General features: G+C 36.5%; 1 protein-coding gene across 1 annotated transcript in view; it reads right to left on the bottom strand.

The window, feature by feature from the left end:
* Positions 1 to 23,443, bottom strand: part of GPR158 (G protein-coupled receptor 158) — a 410,420-nt gene that overhangs the window by 365,995 nt on the left and 20,982 nt on the right. The window contains exon 2 of the mRNA XM_029955110.1: positions 7,641 to 7,746. Within this exon, the coding sequence (XP_029810970.1) occupies positions 7,641 to 7,746 (106 nt within the window). The remainder of the gene's footprint in view (positions 1 to 7,640; positions 7,747 to 23,443) is intronic.

Genomic DNA, 23,443 nt, shown 5'->3' with positions numbered 1-23,443 from the left:
CCCTACCTACTCATGCTCTGTTTCTCTCTGTCTCAATAAAAAATAAAAACATAAGGAAAAAATTTCAATTTTATTACATTAAACAATACACTGTAATAAGTAGTCCAATACATATGTATTTATTCCAATTTTTTACTACTTCATTCTAAAACTCATCCAACGTATAAGTAGGAAGAAAAAGAACAGATGGGACAAGGAAACATGCAATTCACAACGGTGATACATTTCACCGTATTTCCAGAAAGTCTGAGAACAATCTGCATCCCTATCAATATTGTATGAGAATGTCCATTTTGCTAAAACATCATCAACACTAAGCATTATAATTCTTTTTTACCATTTGCCAATTCAATAAGTAAATTATTGCACTTCTGCAAGATGTGTGAAGACTTATCTTTTATAATAGGGATTATTCATTCCTATGTTTCAAAAATTACTGTATGGTATTGTAGTCCCTTAGCAAAGTTAGTATTTAAAAAGCCAAAGTCAACTCATAAAATTTTTAAGCTCTCCGGTTCCCTCTAGAATGAAATGATTTCTTTTAAGTCATAAATTTCCTCTGTCATGTTGACCACTGTATTAAATAGTACCTGGCATATGACAGCTGCTAAATATATATACATTGAATGAATGTAAGCAATGAATTTGAATTAATCTATTAGAAAAATGCATCCCACGGAAAATAAAACATATATCTTGTTAATCATAATAAGTATTAATAATATTAATTGTTTGGCAAACTTTTAAGTTGGGCATTAAACAGAGAAGCCTACGGTATCTAATTAGAGGTGAACAGAATAATTACAAACTGGGTAGCATGAGGCAAGGTTAGAAATAGTGGTCCATGATTTGACCAGAATCTAAATACAAACCAGCTTTCAACTAAGGGAAAACATACAGTATTCTAACAGTGATTTTAGATTTTCCTACCAGTGATTCCCTCCTCTCTCCCTCTCCCTCTCTGTCCCTGTCTCTTTCTCTTTCCCCTACCACAAGATGGCGATAGCCACTGTTGAACTCTTAGCTCAGTTGCTGGAAACCTCTTTTCTCTAGAGGAGAAAGCCAGCTTTCCTTAACTGACGTTTTAGGTACCCCAGTACTGTGATTTTGGATAGTGATTCCTAACCCTACTCTGGGCACAATTCCAGAATACCTTGTCCAAATAACTCTCAGTAGCATAGAGGTAAAACTCTGAAAACTGTAATCAGTTTCTATTAATTTAAGAAAGAAGGACAACGTTACAAAATCAAGCCAGTTAGGGCTTTACAACTTCAGAAACAAACAGGGATCTATACAGTAGTAGTATGGCCTGAAGCCTATACTAGATTGAACCAGGGGATACTTAGCCTGGAAGAAAGAAGACTTAGAAGCAGACTGACAGCCATCTTCAAATATCTGAGTGACTACTAGGAAGAAAAAAATTTTAACTCTAGTTTTTGGAAATTTCAGTGGAAGACACCAAAAGCAGTGGCTGTATGTTACAGGGGGCCATCTAGTAACAGCTGCCTCCATTAATTCACCGAACGTGTTAGGTGCCTGCCCTATATTCTAGTAGGAGAGTGTGACTTCATGTAACCATGTTTTGTGTTAGCAGTAAGGAAAAAGAGAAGTTTTACTACAAATACAGTAGAAACTTAAATATGTAAAGATTGCCAGTGTTTACTTTTCGCCATTTACTGAAAGATTTTTACAGTTTTCAGTGTAAAATAACGGCAATAAAAATCGTTCACAAATTTCTCAATATTTTTTTTAATAGTTTATTGTCAAATTGATCTGGGGAGAGTGACAGACACAAATCATGAGAGACCATTGAATACTGAAAACGAACCGTGGACTGAGGGGGGAGGGGGAGGGAGGAAAGGAGGTGATGGTCAGTATTTATTTTCAACTGAGTTAATACAGTAGATCATAAGAATTCCAGTAAGCCAAAAGTCATTTCAAATTTGTCCTTAAATGACCCTTAGTAAATTTAAAGACAATGTTACTATATGAGGAAATTTAGAGATTTGAAAAGTTTTAATGATCTTTGTGTTTTGACTATAACACTACACTATAAGCTAGACCATATTCTAGAGGATGCCTGTCCACTATACTGTTCAACATGGGAGCCGCAAGTTACATGTGGCTATTATACACTTGAAATCAGGTTAGGAAGGACCTGAATTCTGAATTTGGTTTAAATTTAACTGATTTACATCTCAATAGCCATACTGGGACTAGTGACTATCTTATAAAACAGCAGAGTTCTAGAGATAGGTGAACAATACCATGTGTAAAGCAGAACCTTGCTAGAGAAAGGAGAAATGAGAGAAGAGATTGGTGAGACTGCAGCCACAAGAAGAGAACTAACACACATCTGTGTCTATGCAATCTCACTGAGTCAAATTGAATTAAATAAGAGATCTCTGGGAAAGGACTCTAAATCCTGCTGTAGCCAACTGAGTAAGCTCTATACTGTATATGTAGTAGCCTTCAAAAAGAGAACGATTAACTCCTGCTTTCCTTAGATTTTTGTATTGAATTTCTTTTCTTGCAAACTAAATGACATCTTTCCTTACATTTTCAACTTTCTAAAAACATACCTTTAGAGATTAATTAACAGATTTAACGGAGTAGTAAAGAGTGACAAGTAGATTCTCATGTAATACATTGAGTAGTAAAAAGAGATATCAGGAAATTATCTTAGAGGGGGCACCTGGTTGGCTCAGTACATTAAGCGTCCAGTTTCAGCTCAGGTCATGACCTCACAGTTAGCGAGTTCGAGCCTCGTGTCAGGTTCTGTGCTGACAGCTAGCTCAGAGCCTGGAGCCTATCTTTGAATTCTGTGTCTCCCTCTCTCTCTGACCCTCCCCTGCTCACACTTTCTCTCTCTCTCTCTCTCAAAAATAAATAAAACATTAAAAAATTTAAAAAAAAGAAAGCTATCTTAGAGTTTTGGCTGAGCCAACAACGTAAGCATTCTGGTGATTCTAGACAGAACTGTAAATCTGATAACCTCAAGAACGAGTCTCCACAGCAGAGGACACAAGGTGAATTGGCATGTGGAAAGAAAATAAAACTTCTATTTATATTTAACCTTTTTATTAAAAAAAAAAGAAAGAAATTAAGCTTTACTAATGTTCTTACTCAGTCCACATGTCATAGGACCACAATACTGATAAGTTATTGGAGGGATCCTGAAAAAAAAGCTAGAAATTTCAAGACAGAAATATTGGCAGTGGTTAACTGGGTAGGTCACAGCTTTCAAGTTTCAATGTATTGCCATTTACATTTGACCATCTAAGTGGATTTACAGAGTACATTATTTTAAACTGTAAAATATTTACAGTTCTTCATAATGAGATAGTATGTGACCTGGAAAATCTTTTCCCAAAGTATTCTGATTATCTCAAAGGGAACTACTTGTTTCTAGATTAGTTATGCATTACTCTTTAGTAAAAACAAGAAAATGTTCCCAATTTGCTGACCTTCTCTACGATGACAAGTGATTGTCAGTAGTGCCTATGTGGCAGGTATTTTCAAAAATATAAGCTGTTCCTTGAAAGGAAATGTGATATTTTAATAACCCATGTATGGATCCATTGTAACCCATAAGCCTTTTCCAAGTGAGCATTTTGAAAATGGGTACAGTATTTGGAAATGTTTTCAGTGTTTTTGTTGCCAAAAACTATTAATACTCATTAACTGTATGGCTTAAAGTTGGAAATAAAATTTCCTAATCTTTTTGAAAATATTCCTCACAAATGTTTGAGTGGAGTTTTAAACGTATTACCTTAAAAATTTTAAGTTTCAGCTTCCAAATAGTTTGTAAGGACCAACCGACATCAGATTAGATGAAAGACTACCAACTGAATTTTACAAAGACCTTTGCAAAATTGGGAGATGGAACTGAAAAATGAACATTATAAGTTAGCAAACACAGTCAACAATTTATTTCTTCAATTTGGAAGAACATACCTTTGTGAGAAATATTTTCAACCATGACAGAAATTAAAACAAAGTATAAAAATAAACTGAACTTAGAGACCTTTGAATCACTGGATTACTAAGTATTATTAAACAAGGTTTTAAAAAATGATGAAGCATAATTGTGAATCAGTTCACTATTCTCATTAAAGATATAATTTTATAATATATAATCTACATTAAAATATTATTTTACCTTTTCCTCAAACTAAGTTTTCTAATTTATGATCTATAGAATATATAAACCTAAGAAAAAACTCATAAACTTTTTAGATTAAAAACACATATACACTAATGGGCAGATACTTAAAAAGTTTCAAGGCTACTGTCCTACTTTAAATAGTGATTTAAAAGTTTTTATAATGGAAACAATGTAAAAGAAAACCTTTAAAAAATGAATATTGATTATTTTAATGTTTTTAAAAACTATTCTGTAAGAGAGTATTTTGTATACTCAATGCAAACAATATGAAAATGGGCCAAGGATTATTTCAACAAACAATGACAGCATGATCAAATCCCTATTGCAATGATCTGGATCACTTATAAAACAGCCAGAATAATCCTGCAATCCAGTTCAGGATGTTGGTTCAGATCCTGTTTTATTCTGCCCTTCAAAAAACACATAGTGGCCTCTTAAGGAACCCTTTGGGTCCCTGTAAGGACCCAAACTCATTGAGAAATTATTTTCCTCACAAACCATCCCATGCCTTTCTAAAATGTTCCTGAGGCTTTTGTCATTGGTCGCATGTCACTTGTCTCTTTCCAACACCAGACTCACTATTCTGGTTTAAGATACTCTGGAGGCTGAAAATTCAGCCCACCAGAAACATTTTAAAAGTGAAAAGTTTGCCTCAATATAACTAAAATGTGTGACTTCCACTAGTATTTGCAAGAGAAGAATGTGAAACGTTGGCAAGATAAAACCCACAATAAGCATGATGAGTATCTCTGTTTCTAATAATATGGATATTCATAAAGATAGGCCCCAACACCCTACAAATATGAATCATGTTAAGTACTTCCCAAAATAAGCCAGTTTACATAGTGATCTTTGGGGTCTGTAACAGAAGACAAGTGACAAGGAACAAAGGAGAACCAGCACAGACGAAAAAGACCCTGAACAACTGATTTTTCTTTGTTTTTCCAAGCAATGAAAGGCCAAGAGAAGCCAGTTCCTAGTCTCTAACTCATATCAGAACTAGTCCCTAGACTGCAGATGTGCTCTGGGACAGTTGTAGGTGCCTAGAGTGACCAGCACCAACTGCAGGATCCTAGAGACGCCCAACACAGCGGCCTGAAGAGCCCCACAGAGGCCCGCGCAGGTCAGACTACCCGCCAAGGGCCTCAGGGACCCAGCCCATGACACCGACATCTCCCACTTTCCATTCTAGCATCTGGGCAGGGGAGAGGGTGGAGAGAGCCAGAGTCTAGGTCAAAATGTGTGTTTTGGACATTCAGTGTTTGTTGACGTTATTTTTGATCATTAAGCCTCTTTCTACAACATTTTCAAATGAAATTCATAGAACTGGCAGCTGTTTTGTAGGACATGTTTTCCCAGCTTTTCCTATAGGAATCTAAAGCAATGCTCCCATATTTAATGGGAGTTACACATTGCAACCTAATCTTCCTTAACCAGAACAGAGGATAATATTTTATCTTGAAATAACTGTTTTTATTTGAAAGCTTTAAAAAAACATAACACCCAGAAAATTAATAATCATGATGCAATAAAAATAAATAAATCTTTCAAAAGGAAAAAGAGGTTCTTCCACTATAACCATCTAGTCAAACAGAAGTACTAGAAGGAAAGAAAAAACAAACAAACAAAAAAACCATACCAAGATTACTGGAGGCAAGCAGCAACTGTAACAAACTGAAAAGTAAGTATCTACTTGTTTGTAGACAGACTACTTATTTGAATCAACCAGAAGCACCACTGAAACAAGGCTATACGGAAATGAGCCTATATCCATACACCCATGCAGAAAAAAATTCCACCCTGGCTGAAAGACAAAGCTAAATAGCTATATGCTATTGGCATGAAGATAATAATCAGGATAAAGATGTTCACTAGATCAGTGATTGACATTCCTGGCTTTAGAAATGCCAGAATGAATCCAAAGGGAAGTGAAAACACAGAAAAATTCAAAAATCATAAGAACAAAGAAGGAAAAGAAGGAAAAAGAGGACCCTAACTTCCATGAATTGGTAAGACCGACATATTTCACTTACATAATTTGAGTCCCAATTTGGGGGGGAGGGGGAGGGTAGGAATTAGGGCTGTGTGGAGGGTTGGCTATGTGAAGATGTACAGAAATGTGGGAAGGGGTATGGAAATATGTAGGAATGTACAGAGGGTACTAAGGAAGTAGGAGTTACAGGGATAGGTGATAGATTTAGAGAGGTGGGGAGTTATGAGGGCTTCTTGGGGTTTTAGTGGGTGGGAGGGTTGAGAGATATTGTGGTTGAGGGAATATAGGTAGTGAGGATGTGTGAAACTGGAAGATCATTTGGTATTACGAGGGTATGGGAGTACAGGGGTTGCATATGGCAGGATATGGGAAGGTTGCTCGTGGGAGGCATGCAATGGGCACATGTACATGCATGTACACTGGTGTACACGCCTGTGCGCCCTTTTCTCTGTGTAATGGCACAAATAAGCACTTGCTGATAGTATCCTTCTGCTTCAAAATTTCTGACCTTAAAATTACACTATGTATTGAACCTGAACTAATATAACACTGCATATTAACTATACTGAAATTAAAATAAAATTAAAATTAAAAAATAAAGATCATGTAAGAAGGTAAACCAATGCACTATATAAAATCATCTTTCACAAGAGCAAATATTTAAATCGAAGATTTAAATTACTCCATTTATGGCAATATCCCCTGTATTTTAAATACATTAAGCTGACTTTCCTCACAAATTCATGGACTCAACGTTAGGATAGCTCAAGAATTCATTTACGATCAGGAATTTTATTGTATGGTTGTTTCACAGCAGTTGATGACCTGAGAGACAGATACTGAGAATGAAGTCAGAAGGTCACCACATGTCTGCCCAGAAACTACCAGAGACAAGTAACAGTCTTGTTTCCAGGTGTGGGAGCTCTGGGCCAGTTTTGTTGTTGTTGTTTTTACCAACCAGAGCCCCACGACATGGAACACAGAAAGGAGCTGCAAACTGGAAACACATGCACAGGCATACATATTTCTTATCCAGCTCCCTGCACAGTTTTCTCCTTGTTCTCAAAATTGCCCCACCGTACTTTATTGCTTTCCTACCAGATGGCAGCGTGTCTGAATGCACAGCATCTATGTTTCAACAAGCATCACACTGCATAAAAACGTGCATAATCTGGTTGACCCCTCCTGGGGTTTCTCACTTCACGGCTATTTTAATTTGAGTCCCACTCTGAAGAATAGGGTCAGCCTTTAACTAAAGCAAAACTTCAGATATATTTTTAGCTTCGGCCAAATGAACAGTTATTCTGCACATTTCCTACCCCTCTTCCAGTTTCTTTGGCAACATTCAGAATTGCAGAGGAGATTTTTCTTTCCCAGTAAGACGCCTCTTGTTCACTTACCCATTCAATTACAACATAATTCAAAAGTTATACATTTCTGAGCTTCTGATTTCAGAGGGCTTTATCTTCATGTTCTTACCTCTGAATTGTTAAGGTGACATTTGTGAGTTCCTGAAAACCAGCCATCACTTGAGCACTGGTCAATGTCCACTTTCTGAAGATTTATGTCAACTTTCATAACACCCCTTAAAAAGAGAGAAAGATAAGAACACATTAATCTGAGCCTTTACAATATCTCACTCTGTGTCCCATCCCAGAAACCAACAAATCAACATAAAGAGTGCACTAAAGATTTTCACATTGCCTACTCATATTCAACTCAAGTGCACTAAGTGAAGATAGGCACACGATACAACAAATCAACAAGTATTAGTTTTACCTAAGTCCCAAAGGCTTGGACCCTGTATTGTTCACTCTTTTCAGCTCCCCATATAATGCCTGGCCCATAGAGGTGCTCAATAAATATTTGTTGCGTGACTGAATTCCTGAGAGTTTTGCTCTGGACATGGTAGCAAAGTTGACTCTAAAATAACACCTGCCCCCCATACCCCTTCTTATTAAAATAAACCAAAACAAAGGCTTCACCTCATTTCTTTCCATTCCTATTTCCCAGTGCAGGACCAGGGATAGGGAGGTGGGGAGGGAAGGATAGCGTCTCTTTCCTCTGGTTTTCTACCACAATGACTTTAAACAGCTCTTTAGGTCTCCCAGTGTTCCAAACCAGAGATTTGCACCATCTACAGAAGTGCTGATTAGCAAGTTCCTTCCCTTAACTCTGGAAACTAAAACACTGCATTTCACTTAGCCATTTGAGAAAAATCACTAAGAAAGAGAACTCACAAATTCAGAGCCAAAAGCAAAACTGCAAAGAAAGCTCCAATTTTATCTAAAATTTTTCCATTTTCTCCAACCAATCTTCTTACATTTTCATCTTGCTAAGATCCCTCTCTTCTATTTTTCACTACCGTGAGCACTACGAGCAGCAGAAACATTTTCCCTACCGTGAACTGTCACCACCTGCACCTCATTAAAATAAATATTCTATGCTCTGGGCCTTAAAGCTCAAAGCTTTGTAATGTCATTTTCACAAACTTGAGTATAGCAAAACCACATTTTCTAGGTCTCTTGTTCCCAATTTAAACTATTTTCATTATGATATTATAAATATGTACAAATATCAAGTTAGGCTCAAACTTCATATTATCCTTCTTGTACTACAAAAAACACCCAGAAAATTATGAAATAACTGCATACAAAATTATAAAGTCAATGAAATTTAAATTTAAAATATTAATTTTCAAACACCAATGATTATGTTTAGCCAAACTAAATCACCTCTCAGAACAGGAATATGGTATAGACTCTCGCAAGCCTATTTTGTCACATATTATGACTCATTTCTCTCTTTTCTCCTTTTAAACTACTGTGAAATCTTCCCACAAAGCAGTTTAATGTCATTTGGGCTTAATGTGGGGTGAATAAGTCACTTATGTATTTTAAGGCTGCCTCTGATCTTCCCTTAGTAACCTGAAACAAAGTATTACACTAAGTAGTGCTAACACGGTCAACAGAGATAGAAAACAGAGATACCAAAACCTCTTGTTAGGATTTGGTTATCTAGATAACCCAGAACACGTGTAAGTTAATTTTTTACAGGATCACTGAAATGAAAATCCAAAATTTATCATAGAAAACTTACAAATCCTTCACAGAAACAAACCTCAATTTTCAAAAGACACAATTTGCAGCACTGTGGACCGTAATTCTATGAAACAAATGGCTGTGCGTGTGATAAATTAATGAATTCCCAGGTAACTTAATGCCTTAACCAGTTTCCTCGCATGCTTTTTCAATAATAATAATAATAATAATAATAATAATAAATACTTATTTCTGGTATGAGCATACCACTATCGGAGATGTCACAGAGGTGAACCACATAGGCCCAAATATAACAATGTCAGAATATTTAATGGAGAAAAGATAGTAAATTCTGGGGAATTTGGAAAGTTATCATTTGGGGTACAGAAGGTATTCCATTAACATTTGTTCATTTTCTGATAGCCTTTGCTTGCAGAACTTTCGGTAGAACTATGTTCCACACGGGCCATGCCAATCATGCAAGCCCACTGCAGGCTCTACTTCCTGCTCTTTGAAAAACAACATACTCATTTTTTTTCTATTATTCTGTAAGTGTGTCGAATGCTTACTTTGGGCCAAAACAGTTCTTGGCTTTTGAAATGCAGTAGAAAGCAGGAAAAAAATATTCCTACCTTCACGGAGCTGAACTCTAGTGTGGGTCATACTACAAAGTAAAAAGTACAAGTCCAAAGAACAGAAACAACTTCGAACAGGTCAATGGCATGGTTAAGTTTTGGTTTTGTTTTTTTTTCAAACAAAAGACTTATAATTCAACCAGTGGTTCAAGGTATAATTACAGCAGGTCCAAACCACACTCTCCATTACTAGTCATCTTCAATGACACAGAATTTCCCACTGTACTGTCTAGTACATTTTGGTATTCTGCTATGAATGGCTTATTTAGAATACATTTGTAAGTAGTAAACTAATAAAAACTACACATCTGTCAGTAATAAAGTGGTCAGGGTTTCCTCAACTATCCTGCTTACATTGAGTTTGGTCACAAGAGAGTGTAAATTTTCCCACTTGCTGGGGACCATGGGCGGCTTTGGGCTTCCGAGAGGCTGCAATTACTCTGGTCCCTTTGCGGGGGGGGGATGGCTTAAGAAATAGGTAATCTTAATCACTGAGAGTTTTCCCTCCTAATTCTAGGTTCATATCTAAGGACCAAGAGTCACCGCAGACCGTGAAGTCAGCAGAGGAAGCTTTCTGGGGTTTGCGCAAAACCACCAAAGGTAATGAGTCGGGCTTTCAGCAGCTGGGAAATCAGTGCTGACTCATCTTCATTAGCGCCACTGTGCTCTCTCAGTGCCAGGAGACCTACAAAGCCCTCAGGGAGGTGCCATTGACTTCCTGCAGGGGAAGCGAAGGTTTGGGGGATTAAGTGGCGAGAAAAACACTCTCTCTGCCGTAAAGGGTATCCTTCCGAAAACCACGCAGAGGCAAAAACACTCACTAGCTGCCCTGAACCGAGAGAGGCTGAGCCGGGCTGAGAGCTCAGCAGCCCCTGTGTGGTGCGTCCCCTGAGCCTGTGCCTCTTGGGGGCGGAAGTGCTGCTCCCACATCCGGTGAGCAGGGGCCACTGGGAAGCTCTGGGTAAGTGTAGGTGGCTGCGGTTCCCTGGCCTGGAAACCGGAAGGCAAGGGCCAAAAAAGCCAGATGAAAATACATTTCAAAGAAGAAAATACAGTAAATCGTATCTCCCGACACCTAGGTGCTTAGCTGAGCTGCAGACCAGCATTTTTTCTCTACCTGACACCTGAAATGCAAGAAGCCTAAAATAGGATTCATCCTCCACCCAAATTTGCAGTTCCCCCAATCTTCTTTCTCCATGAATGGCCTCCATCCTTCCAATTATCCAAGTCGATAATCTGTTATGAAACTAACCCCCAAATCCAAACAATTGCCAAGTTCTAGATTGTACTGCCTGAATGCTTCTTGCATGTTAAGCCTTCCCCTCTGTTTCTGCTACCACTGCCTTGGTTCAGGTCTTCATTTCTCATAAGGCTAAAACCTTTTTACAGCAGCTAACTGATTTAGTCCTGTCTTGTATGGCTAGAGGTAAAGATCTTGGTTTGTAGGTACCGACGTTTATATGGTTTAGGGCCCTTCTTTAAGGAACAGATGGAAAATCATAAATGCACGTATCACAATATGACCTTTGGCCCTAGATCTTTATGTTTTAACTGCTGGGTGGGTAGCCAGATCATTACCAGAAGCTATTTGTATACCAGGATGGCTAGCAATAACTTAGCTATACATATATGTAACTACAAACTACTTTAATATAACTAAGTGATCCTGAATGTTCCTTAGTTGATTTCCAAACTGCCCTGGACCTAGGGAAAATGTAATAGAAGCAAGTTACAGTAGTAAAAGACCATTGCAATTAATACATCCTCCTTTTTAAAATTTTACACAAAATAGTTGACCATAAAACTCATTGTTAGTGCTCATTCCAGGACGTTAGAAGGTTTCCACACAAGCAAAGGGCACTAGACCTTAAGCATCACACTGTGCTGTCCATGCAATCTTTGAAATATGTCAATCTGGGGTGCCTGGATGGCTCAGTCGTTTAGTATATGACTTCAGCTCAGGTTATGATCTTGCAGTTCAGGAGTTCAAGCCCTGAGTTGGGCTCTGTACTGACAGCTCCTAGCCTGAATTCTGCTTTGAATTCTGTGTCTTCCTCTCTGTGCCCCTCCCCTGCTCACAATGTCTCTCTAACTCTCTCAAAAATAAGTATTTTTAGAATTAATAAAAAGAAAATTTAGAAATATGTCAATCTGATCCTAACAATTCCCTGTTTAAAATCAGTTCTTTCCCACTGTCCTAAAGAATAAAAGCTAAGCTCTTTGGTATAACATATATTCAAGCCCCTCCTACTTTTAATATCTCCATCCACTCTTCTGCATACATTTTTTGTTTCAGACAATTCACAACTACATGTGCATTCCTTAAAATTTCATGTTCTCTCAGAAAACCATTCTTTTATACATGCCTTTATACCTGAAGTCCCTTTGCCTAAACTGTGCTCTACCTAGCACAACTCCTACTTGACTCCTTTCTAAAGCCTTCCATGAACTCCAAATCTGATTTAGAAACTACTTCCTCTCTCTCTCTCTCTCTCCCTCTCCCTCCCTCTCTCTCCCTCTCTTTCTCTCTCTCTCTCCCCTTCTCTCTCTTTCTCTCTCAAAATTAAATAAACATTAAAAATATAAAAATAAATAAATAAAACAGGGGCACCTGGGGTGGCTCAGTTGGTTAAGTGTCTGTCTGACTTTGGCTCAGGTCATGATCTCACAGTTCATGAGTTTGACCCCCTCATTGGGCTCTGTGCTGACAGCTCAGAGCCTGGAGCCTATTCAGATTCTGTGTCTCTCTTTCCCTCTGCTCCTCCTTTGCTCAAGCTCTGACTCTCTCCCCAAAATAAATAAATATAAAAAAATTTTTAGAAGCTATTTCTCTATTCTAATACACTGTGGTTACCGTCTTCATATTTTAATGATCTGTTTTTCCTACGAGACTAAAATTTCCATACTCCATACCTTTGTATTATTTTCCCTAGCTTCTTCGTGTGTGTGTGCGCGTGTGTGTGAGTGTGTATGTACGTATACCACATCTTTATCCATTCATCAGTCATTGGACATTTGAGTTCTTTCCATAATTTGGCTATTGTTGATAATGCTGCTATAAACATGGGGATTCATGTAATCCTTTGAATTAGTATTTTTGTATTCTTGGGATAAATACATAAAAAAGAATGAAATCTTGCCATTTGCAACAACGTGGATGAAACTAGAGAGTATTATGCTAAGCAAAATAAGTCAGTCAGAGAAAGACAAATACCATATGATTTTATTCATGTGTGGAACTTAAGAAACAAATTAAACAAACATGGGTGGAGAGAGGAAAACCAAGAAACAGACTCTTAACTATAGGGAACAAACCACAGGGGAGGTGTGGGGGGAATGGGTTAAATAGATGACGGGGATTAAGGAGGATACCTATTGTGATGAGCACCTGGTATTATATGTAAGTGTTGGATCACTAAAATTCTATATACCTGAAACCAATATTATACTGTATATTAACTAACTAGAATTTAAATAAAAACTTAAAAAGAAATTTTCCCTGTCTCCTAAATCAGGCCACCCCAAAAATTAACCTTGAAGAAACTGTAGATGCTAGAAAGAAGCCAGAAGTAGCTATAGTAACCCTGACACCCACCCATCAATGAAAGACAATACTCAAGCAAACTGAAAACTATAATGAGTCACTATGGGTGAATGGATAGAAAGAAAGACTGGATAGGTTGAAGGAAAGATTTTTTTAAATTAGTGTTTATTTATTTTTGAGACAGAGAAAGGCAGAGCATGAGCAAGGAAGGGGCAGAGAGAGGGGGAGGCACAGAATCTAACACAGGCTCCAGGCTCTGAGCTGTCAGCACAGTGCCCAATGAGGGGCTCGGACTCAACGAACCGCGAGATCATGACCTAAGTAAAGTTGGATGTTTAAGCGACGGAGCCACCCAGGTGCCCCAAGGAAAGTTTTTAAATTCTGCTTTTGCTTCCTCCTCTATTACCTTGGACAATAATTTCCTGCTCTATCACTACAAAAAAAATTGACATCAACAGCCCATATAGTCAATATTGATGGGGGTACAGGGAAGAAGTTCTGCCAAAAAAGTTGATGCAAACAGATGCTGGTTGGTCAGCTGCCATCAATCTTCTACTCCTAACAACCAGAACAAAATCTGGTGCCTAGAAGTGAGTTGCTGACATAACAAAAACATAAAACATGTGACTTTGACTTTAGGACCAGCCAGCAGCAGAAGCTGGAAGGCTTTCAAAGAGTTGGTTAATAAAAGCAGGAATATGCAGCTAAATCTTTTAAGACTCTGAAGACATTGTCTTTTAAGACAATGAGGAAAATGGTATCAGAGGCAGACGAAAAAGGAACCTTTGGTACATAGTATGGGGAAAGTTTGGCAACACTGTCACCTGTGAACAACTGAACTTGTGGTTCAACCTAAGGAAGTTTCTAGACCAAATGCAGAAAGTACTATCTGGGTTTTTCTGGCTATGATAGATACAAAAAGAAAAATATGAACTAAAAGAGGAGCTGCTTAGTTTGGGCTTTGGCTTTTAAAATTTTGTAATTGTGGTAAAATATACATAACACAAAATTTACCATCCTAACATCTTAAAAATGTGCAGTTCAGTAGTGTTAAGTACATTTATATTGTTGTGTTGTCCAATCTCTAGAACTCTTTTCATCTTGCAGAATTACAACTCTCTACCCTTTAAACAACAATTTTCATTTCCTGCTCCGCCTAGACCCAGGAGTAAAGCCATTATTCTTATTTATAACCCTAAGAATTTGATTATTCCAGGTACCTCATACAAGTGGAATCAGATAGTATTTGTCCTTTTGTGACTGGCTTATTTCACTCAGTTTAATGTACTCAGGGCTCATCCATGTTGCAGCAGTTTTCAGAACTTCCTTCCTTTTTAATGGAAGAGTATTACAATGTATTTATACACTGTATTTTGTTTATGCATTCATTTGTTGATAGACACTGAGTTGTTTCCACCTTTTTGGCTATTGTGAATGATGTCCTATGGAGCTATTTAGTTTTTGAATAAAATTTAGAAAAAGTATAAAAGAGCCAAAATGAGGGGGGGACAATTACTGCAAAAATCTCTTCTAGCAAATGATTCTTGGAATATAAAATGTATTCAGAGCAAAGAACCACTTCAGAAGGGTGTCTGTAAAATCCTCCATTAAGACCTCAGAAAGATGTAAGGCAGTATTTCATAGAACCTTTCAGCTAGACTAAAGGACTCCTAATGGTCTTACTGGTCTCACAGACACTCTGTGTTAAACAATAAGGATTCTAAGATTTTTAAAGCTTTATTGCACATAGCCACAGGGCCCAGGAGAGAAAATTGCCTATCTTAAAAAGATTTAAAAATCTGGATTCTGTCTAATAGAGTGAAACCCAGTAAGATTCATAGAAAACCCGGAACATTCTTCAATGAACAGCATAAGTTGGAGTACTGTCATTCTAAATTAAAAAGAAAAGAACAGTACAAAATAAAGACATGTCCTCTTCCTCACACTTCTGTGGTGCTAAGAAGGCCATTCAGTTGAAAGCGTAGACAACTTTTGAGGGATTAGGAAGAATGGTTCAGAGGACAGAATCAAGAGCTAGACGTAAAGCCAGGACCTTCAGAGAAGTATTGCCAGGAAGCAGGATGTAATCAAAGAATTGGTGATATGTATTGAAGTGGATTTCAAAATTGCCATGATCTAGTAGCTGCTATGTGTAGCCTGTGGCCCTGCTTTCTTAGCTGGGGTGTTACTGTAGTTGTGCTGGCCCTTTGCCACAATCATATAGTGAGGGAAGATAGTGAAGAAAGGAGACATAATATTTCCTTACAGGGCTTCAGAGTCAGAGGTGGTACACTTGAGAGACCACACATAGGACGACTCATGCTCATCTAGACTTCATTCAAATGGCTAAATCCTGACGTTAAGATGTTACCACAATGAGATGAGACTTTGGGAGTGGGGAGTGTGAAAGGGGGTCAGTATATTCTGCATATAAGAAGCCCAGCTACCCTGAAAGTATCCTGCCGTGAGGAAATGCAAGATGCCAGGTGGAATGAATATAGAAAGAATGTACCAGGAAGTTCTAATACATACACCAGCTACTGGAAACATCCCAGCCCAGTTGGCAGATCCATCTCAGAAGGGGATCCTCTTGCCCCAGCCCCCCCAACTGATACCACACACATCAGAAAGAGACCACTCAGCCAAGTCCTCTCCAAAATTGCAACCCACAGAACTGTGGAAAAAAAATTGAATGTTTGCTTTGGCACCTGAGTTTTATAATAAATTTGTTATGCAGAAATAGGTAACTGGAAGCTCTAACCAATATAGACATCCTACACCAGTAAAAGGAATAGTAGATTAAGAAGATATAGCCATCAAGACCATATGTGCACCTAAGTGTGTGCACACACGTGTGTATATTTTTATCAACAATTTATATAACTTAAGAGAGAAATAAATTGTTCAACAGTTGTAATTGGAAATTTTGACATACCTCTCTAAGAAACTGATAGCTCAAACAAAAAGAAACAATGTTAGCAAGTATCTGCACATTATAATTAGCAGACTTAAACTGTTAGGTATATATAGAACTCTTTGCATGACAGGTAATTCACTTTCTGTTTTAACATTCACAAAATATTTACCAAATATTTATCCAAAATAAATCAGAGATCATATTTCAAAGGGAGCCTCAAATTCCAAAGGCCCAGTGTCATATACATTATAACATTATGTCCTTTAAACATAATGCATTAAATTATGAATTACATATCTTAAAGGAATACCTTTAACATATCTCATTTGTTTGGAAAATAAAGGCAAATTACTAAATAACCCTTGGTTTTAAGGATGAATTAATAAATATTCAGTATTGAGTAGCAATGAAAACACTACAAATGAAACTGTGGAACATAGATAAAAATGAAACTGAAAGGAAATTTTGTTGCTTTAAATACTAAACTTTTATAAGGAAACAAGATTTTTTTTTTAAATCTAAGTATTTAATTCAAGAAGATGGAAGTGAGGAAGCACCAGAGAAAATACAAAGATTCAGAATAAATGAATAACAAAGATAGAACAGAAGTCAATGAAGTGAATAACAACAAAGTGCTGGAGGAAAAAACAAACCAAAAATTAGTTCTTTGCCAGCACACCTAGCACCCATATCCTGGTTTCTAAATACCATTTTCTAGTAGTAAATGAGGGTCCATAACTGCAGTCTAGTCATGACAAAGTATCAGACAAATCCAAACTAAAGGACATTTGACAGCATACCATGCCTGCACTTTTCAAAAGTGTCAACAAATGGTTGGTAACATAAGAGAGTATCTTTCAAAAACAAGGAAAGACTGAGAAACTATCAGGGATTGGAGGAAACTAGGAAAACATGGCAACTAAATGGTATGTTAGTTTGCTAAGTCTACTGTAACAAAGTACCACAGACTGGGTGGCTTAAACAACAGATATTTATTTTCTCATAATTCTGAAGTCTAGAAGTCCAAGATCAAGGTGTCAGGAGGGTTGGTTTCTTTGAGGCATCTCTCTTTTTCTTGCAGATAACCATCTTCTCTCTGTATCTTAATGTGGTCTTCCCTTTTTTACATGCCTGTGTCTTAATTTCTTCTTATGAGGAGACCAGTCATATTGGATTAAGGCCCATCCTAATGACCTCAATTTAACTTAATTACCTCTTTAAGGATTTTGTCTCTAAATACAGCCACATTATGAGGCACTAGGGGCATTAGGACATCAAAATATGAATTTTGCAGAAACATAATTCAGCCTATAACATATGGTATCCTGTTTTGGATCCTGGAAGAGAAATGGGACATTAGTGGAAAAATTGAGGAAATCTGATTAAGATCTGTAGTTTAATTCATAGTGTTCTACTAACATTACTTTCTGAGTTTAATAATTTTACCATGGCTACATAGATGTTAATGCTTTTAGAAGTTGAGTGAAGAGTATGTGGGAACTGTCTATACTATCTTTCCTAATCTTCTTAAAATCTAAAATTATTTCAAAATAGTTAAAACTTTACAATTATTAAAAATAAACTAAATTTCTTCAAAAAGATAAATAAGAGAATCAAGTATTAAAAAGAAAATAGGCAAATTAAAGAATAGGAAGATGAAAAATAAAATGGAGGGGCACCTGGGTGGCTCAGTCAGTTAAGGCTCCGACTTCGGCTCAGGTCAGATCTCACATTCGTGGGTTCGAGCCCCGCGTCGGGCTCTGTGCTGACAGCTAGCTCAGAGCCTGGAGCCTGCTTCCAGTTCTGTGTCTCCTTCTCTCTCTGCCCCTCCCCCTCTCATGCTCTATCTCTCTCTGTATCAAACATAAATAAAACATTAAAAAAAATTTAAAAAAAAAAGAAAAAGAAACTGGAATGTTTTAAAAACAATTATGATTAATGATTCTCTAATAAACTTTTAAAAACTGGAGTTAATGGATAAAGGATACATTGGTAGAAAATATAAAATGGCAAACTGGCCCCACGAAGGAATATAAAACTGGAATAGGACAATAAGCATTAAAAAACTGAAATCTTTCACTTCCCAGAAAAGCTTCAGGCCTATATGCTATGAATTACAACAAACGTTTAAGTAATAGTTCTTATATCTTTACAAGTTTTTTTAATTAAAAATATAAAGTAAATATAAATAAAATTAAAAATATAACAAATACAATGCAGTTTATGTGATTTTGATTCCAAACCACATGAGAACAATACCATATATATATATGTATATATATATATAGCCCCATTAACTTCATGTAGACCTACGAATCCTCAAGGAAATATTGGCTAACCAAGTGTAAAATATTTTAAAATTATTATACATCATGATCCATTGGAGTATATCTGAGGAATGAAAGGATGTTGTAACGTCAGAAAACATATCAATGAGGTGAGATGGTAGCATTGTAAGTAGACCATAGACTTGCCTCATCCCGTGACTGCAACTAGATGACTATCAGATCATCTTAAATATCTCAGAGATTGACCTGAAGACTGGCAGAGCCAACTCCACAACTAAAGGTAGAGGAGGCCACATTGAAGAAGGCTGGAAGTATGGAGACAGGGTTTGGGAGAGAAGCAGATCGTAGCTGCTGCAGTACAGATGGAGTGGTGTTGGAGAAGAATGAGAGACAGACTACCACACAGAGGAGTGGATGGGAAAATGAATCCTCATAACAATTGGCTTGGAAGGTGAGAGAGCCTAAATTTCATGACTTCTGGCAACCAAGGAGTGCTTAAAACCTAGAGTTTTAAGGTCATCAGTCTTGGCTGCTTTAAAAACCTTTAAAGGTTATAGAGCTTGGAGGGCACGGCACTGCACTTCTCTTGGATAGAAGAAGGCAGGCAAACAACCCATGGACACACAGCATGAGAACAGTAATCTGAAGAGCACCTGGGGCACAAGTGTGGGGAGGTTATTTGTTCATCTCAGAGTACATCCTAGAGAGACAGTATCATGGAAAGACCTCTCTAGGAATAAGATAATTGACTTTCTCTCCTTTGCCCCTCTACTTAAGCACAGGGCCGGCCACCAGTGGGAACTAGTGCAGTTCTGACACCCACTACTCAAATTGCTTACCCCAAGCCCTTTCCCATCATGCTCCGATGAAACTGCCCTTCCAATCATGCTTGCTTTCACTTTCGTCCCAGTGCAGCAGGACCTCTCCCTCAGTCCAGCCCAAATCCTTGCAAACACAACTTCCAATGTGGGAGTTTTGTGGAGCCTCAGTTACTATGGCAGTGGCGACAGTCTCATTTCACAAACATACCAGAGCACACCTAGTTAAAATGTGCCACATTCAGGCCAGGGACCAAACATTGCTCACAACAGGCAAAAACAGCCTCTGTAGACAACTGGACTGAAGAAAAAAGGTAGGAAACAAAAAGGTAAAAGTGAATACTTCTGTAAAAAAATCAGTCAAGGAGCTCAGGAAATAAAGGGTATAAATTACAAAGATATATACCTAAAGCATGGGGAGGGGACAGAAAATAGTTGGCTCAAAATGAAATGAACATCACCTTAATATAGATTGCTATATGCAGAAGAGGCTTTGTACAAACCTACTGGTACTGAGATATCAAAAACCACTAATAAATATGCAAAGAATAAAGAAATTCAAATATATTCATAAAGGATATCAACAAACCATGAAAGAGAGAAAGACAAGAAAGGATCAGAGAAAATCTTCAGAAACAACTACAAAATAGATAATAAAATTATAGTAAATATATATCTGTCAATAATTACTTTGAATATAAATGGACTGAGCAATCCAATCAAAAACCATAGGGTAAGACAATAGCCCTATATATATGTTGCCCCACTGATATGTTGCCTATAAGAGACATTTTGGGCCTAAAGCCATCTGCAGGTTGTAAGTGGGCAGATGGAGAAATATATATCATTCAAATGAACATCAAAAGAAAGCTAGAATAGGAATACTTATATCAGACAAAATATACTTTAAAGACTGTAACAAGAGACAAAGCAGACACTATTTAATAATAAAGGAGACAACCCACCAAGAAGATAAAACAATTGTAAATATTTCTGCACCCAACATAAGAGCACTCATATACATAAATCAGTTAATAACAAACATAGGAAAACTAATCAATAATATTACAATCATAGTAGAGAACTTTAACACCCCACTTACATCAATGGAAAGATCATCTAAACATAAAATCGATAAGGAAGCAATGGCTTTGAATGACACACTGGGTCAGATGGGTTTAACAGATATGTTCAGAACATTCCATCTTAAGACACCAGAATACACATTCTTTTCAAATGCACTAAGATCATTCTCCAGAAGAGATCACATATTAGCCCACAAAACAAGCCTAACCAAATTCAAAAAGATTGAAGTCATACCATGAATCTTTTCTGAACACAATGCTGCGAAACTAGAAGTCAACCACAAGAAAAAATCTGGAAAGACCAAAAATATATGGAAGTTAAATAATATGCTGCTGCACAATGAATAGGTCAACCAGGAAATAAAAGAAGACATTAAAAATACATGAAAACAAATGAAAGTGAAAACACAATGATCTAAAACCTTTGGGATGCAGCAAAAGCAGTTCTAAAAGGGAAGTTCATAGCAATACAGGCCTAACTCAAAAGTAATAAAAATCTCAAATAAACAACCCTACTTTACACCTATATTAGCTAGAAAAAGAACAACAAACAACTCTTTACCATCAGAAGGAAGGAAATGGTAAAGATTAGAGAAGAAATAAATGATATAGAAACTAAAAAAATTTAATTAAATTAAAAGGTAGAACAGATTAATGAAAACTGGTTTCTTGAAAAGAAAATCAGTAAAATTGATACCTCTAATGAGACTTATCAAGAAAAAAAGAGAAAAGACTCAAACACAATCACAAATGAGAGAGGAGAAATAACAACCAACATCACGGAAATACAAAATATTATAAGAGAAAATTAGGTAAAAATATATGCTAACAAGCTGGACAACCTAGAAGAAATGGATAAATTCCTAGAAACATATAAATTACCAAAACTGAAACAGAAAGAAATTTAAAAATTGAATAGATTGATAACCAACAAAGAAATTGAGTGAGTAATCGAAAACCTCTCAGCAGACAAAAGCCCAGGACCAGATGGCTTCATAGGTGGATTCTATCACGCATTTATAAAATTAGTACTTAATCTTCTCAAACTATTCCAAAAAATAGAAAAGGAAGGAAAACTTCTCCCAAATTCATTCTATGTGGCCAGCATTACTCTGATACTAAAATCAAGTAAAGTTACCACAAATAAAAAAGAACTACAGGCCAATATCTCTGATCTCTAATAGTCCTCAACAAAATACTAGCAAACTGAAATCAACAAGTCATTAAAAAAATCATTCTCCTCAATCAAATGGGACGTATTTCTTGGTATCAAGGGTGGTTCAAGATTCACAAATCAGTCAATGTGATACATCACATCAATAAGAGAAAGGATATGAACCATATGATTATTTCAATAGATGCAGAAAAAAACACTTGACAAAGTACAACATCCATTCATGATAAAAACTCTCAACAAAGTAGGTTTATAGGAAATATACCTCAACATAATGAGGACCATATGTGAAAAACTCACAGCTAAAATCACTGTCAATGCAGAAAAACAGAGCTTTTCCCCTAAGGTCAAGAACAAGACAAGGATGTCCACTCTTGTCACTTTAATTCAACACAGTACTGGAAGTCCTAGCTACATCAATCAGAAAACAAAAAGAAATAAAATCCATCCAAATTGGTAAGGAAGAAGTAAAACTTTTACTATTTGCAGAAGACATGATAATATATGTAGAAATATATATAATATATATAGAAAACTTTAAAGACTCCACCACTGCTAGAACCAATAATATTGTTAAAATGTCCATACAACTCAAAGCAATCCATAGGTTTAATGCAATCTCTTATCAAATTACTAACCGCATGTTTCACACAATGAGAAAAAATAATTCTAAAATGTATATGGAACCAAAAGACCCCGAATAGCCAAAGCAATCTTGAAAAAGAAAAACAGAGCTGCAGGCATCACAATTCTGGACTTCAGGTTATATCACAAAGCTGTAATGATCAAGACAGTATATGGTACTGGATCAAAGATAGACACATAGATCAATAGAACAGAATAGAAAATCCAGAAGTAAACCCAAATTTATATGGTCAATTAACCTTCAACAAAGCAGGAAAAAAATAACAAATGGGGAAAGTCTCTTCAACAAAAATGTTAGGAAAATTGGGCTACTTTCTTACACCATACACAAAAATGAATTAAAAATGGATAAAAGACCTAAATATGAGACCTGAAACCATAAAAATCCTACAAGAGGATTAGGCAGTAACATCTTTAACATTAGCCATAGCAACTCTTTTTTAGATATGTCTTCTGAGACATTAATAGAAGAAATGAGAAAAATTACCTGACTATTTCAATCAAGGTAAAAAGAATTTTACAAAGTTCTACCACCCAATTTTCTTTAATGATGAAATAGAAATATGAGGAAACTTTCTTAACTTGATAAACCTTGCTTCTATCAAAAATAATTAAAGGAGAAACTTTTTAAGATGTTCCCTTTAAGTCAAGAATGCTTACTGTCTCTGACGCTGTTTCATATAGTACTGAAAAACACAACTAATTCTATAAAGAAAAAAATGATATGTAAAGTTTGGATGACATCAAACCATTATTATTTTTATTTTTATTTTTTTAATTAATTAATATTTATTTATTTTTTTACTTTATAAAGTTTCATATTTTTTTAACATATGCAATTATTTTCCATCCTTTACAATACAGTAGTTGCAATGACACTCAAAACAGAAAAGCAAAAAAACCAAAACACCAAACTTCTGTTTCATGTAATTAGACTTACTTAATCATCCATTTCCTACATAAAAGGTAGCTACTTTTTTGCATGGACCTCAAGCATATTGTAGTATAGAGGTGGAATTTAAGGAAAGGTATTAAGCAGGCTGTGTTGTAGCCTATGAACAAGTAATATATTGTATCATTTATCTTGAATGTATCATAGATAAGCTGCTATATAACGATTGCCACTTCAGATAGC

Source organism: Suricata suricatta, chromosome 10 (assembly GCF_006229205.1).
Source record: "Suricata suricatta isolate VVHF042 chromosome 10, meerkat_22Aug2017_6uvM2_HiC, whole genome shotgun sequence".
Lineage (NCBI taxonomy): Eukaryota > Metazoa > Chordata > Mammalia > Carnivora > Herpestidae > Suricata > Suricata suricatta.
Note: the sequence above shows the minus strand (reverse complement) of the source record. Positions and strands in the feature narration are given on the sequence as shown.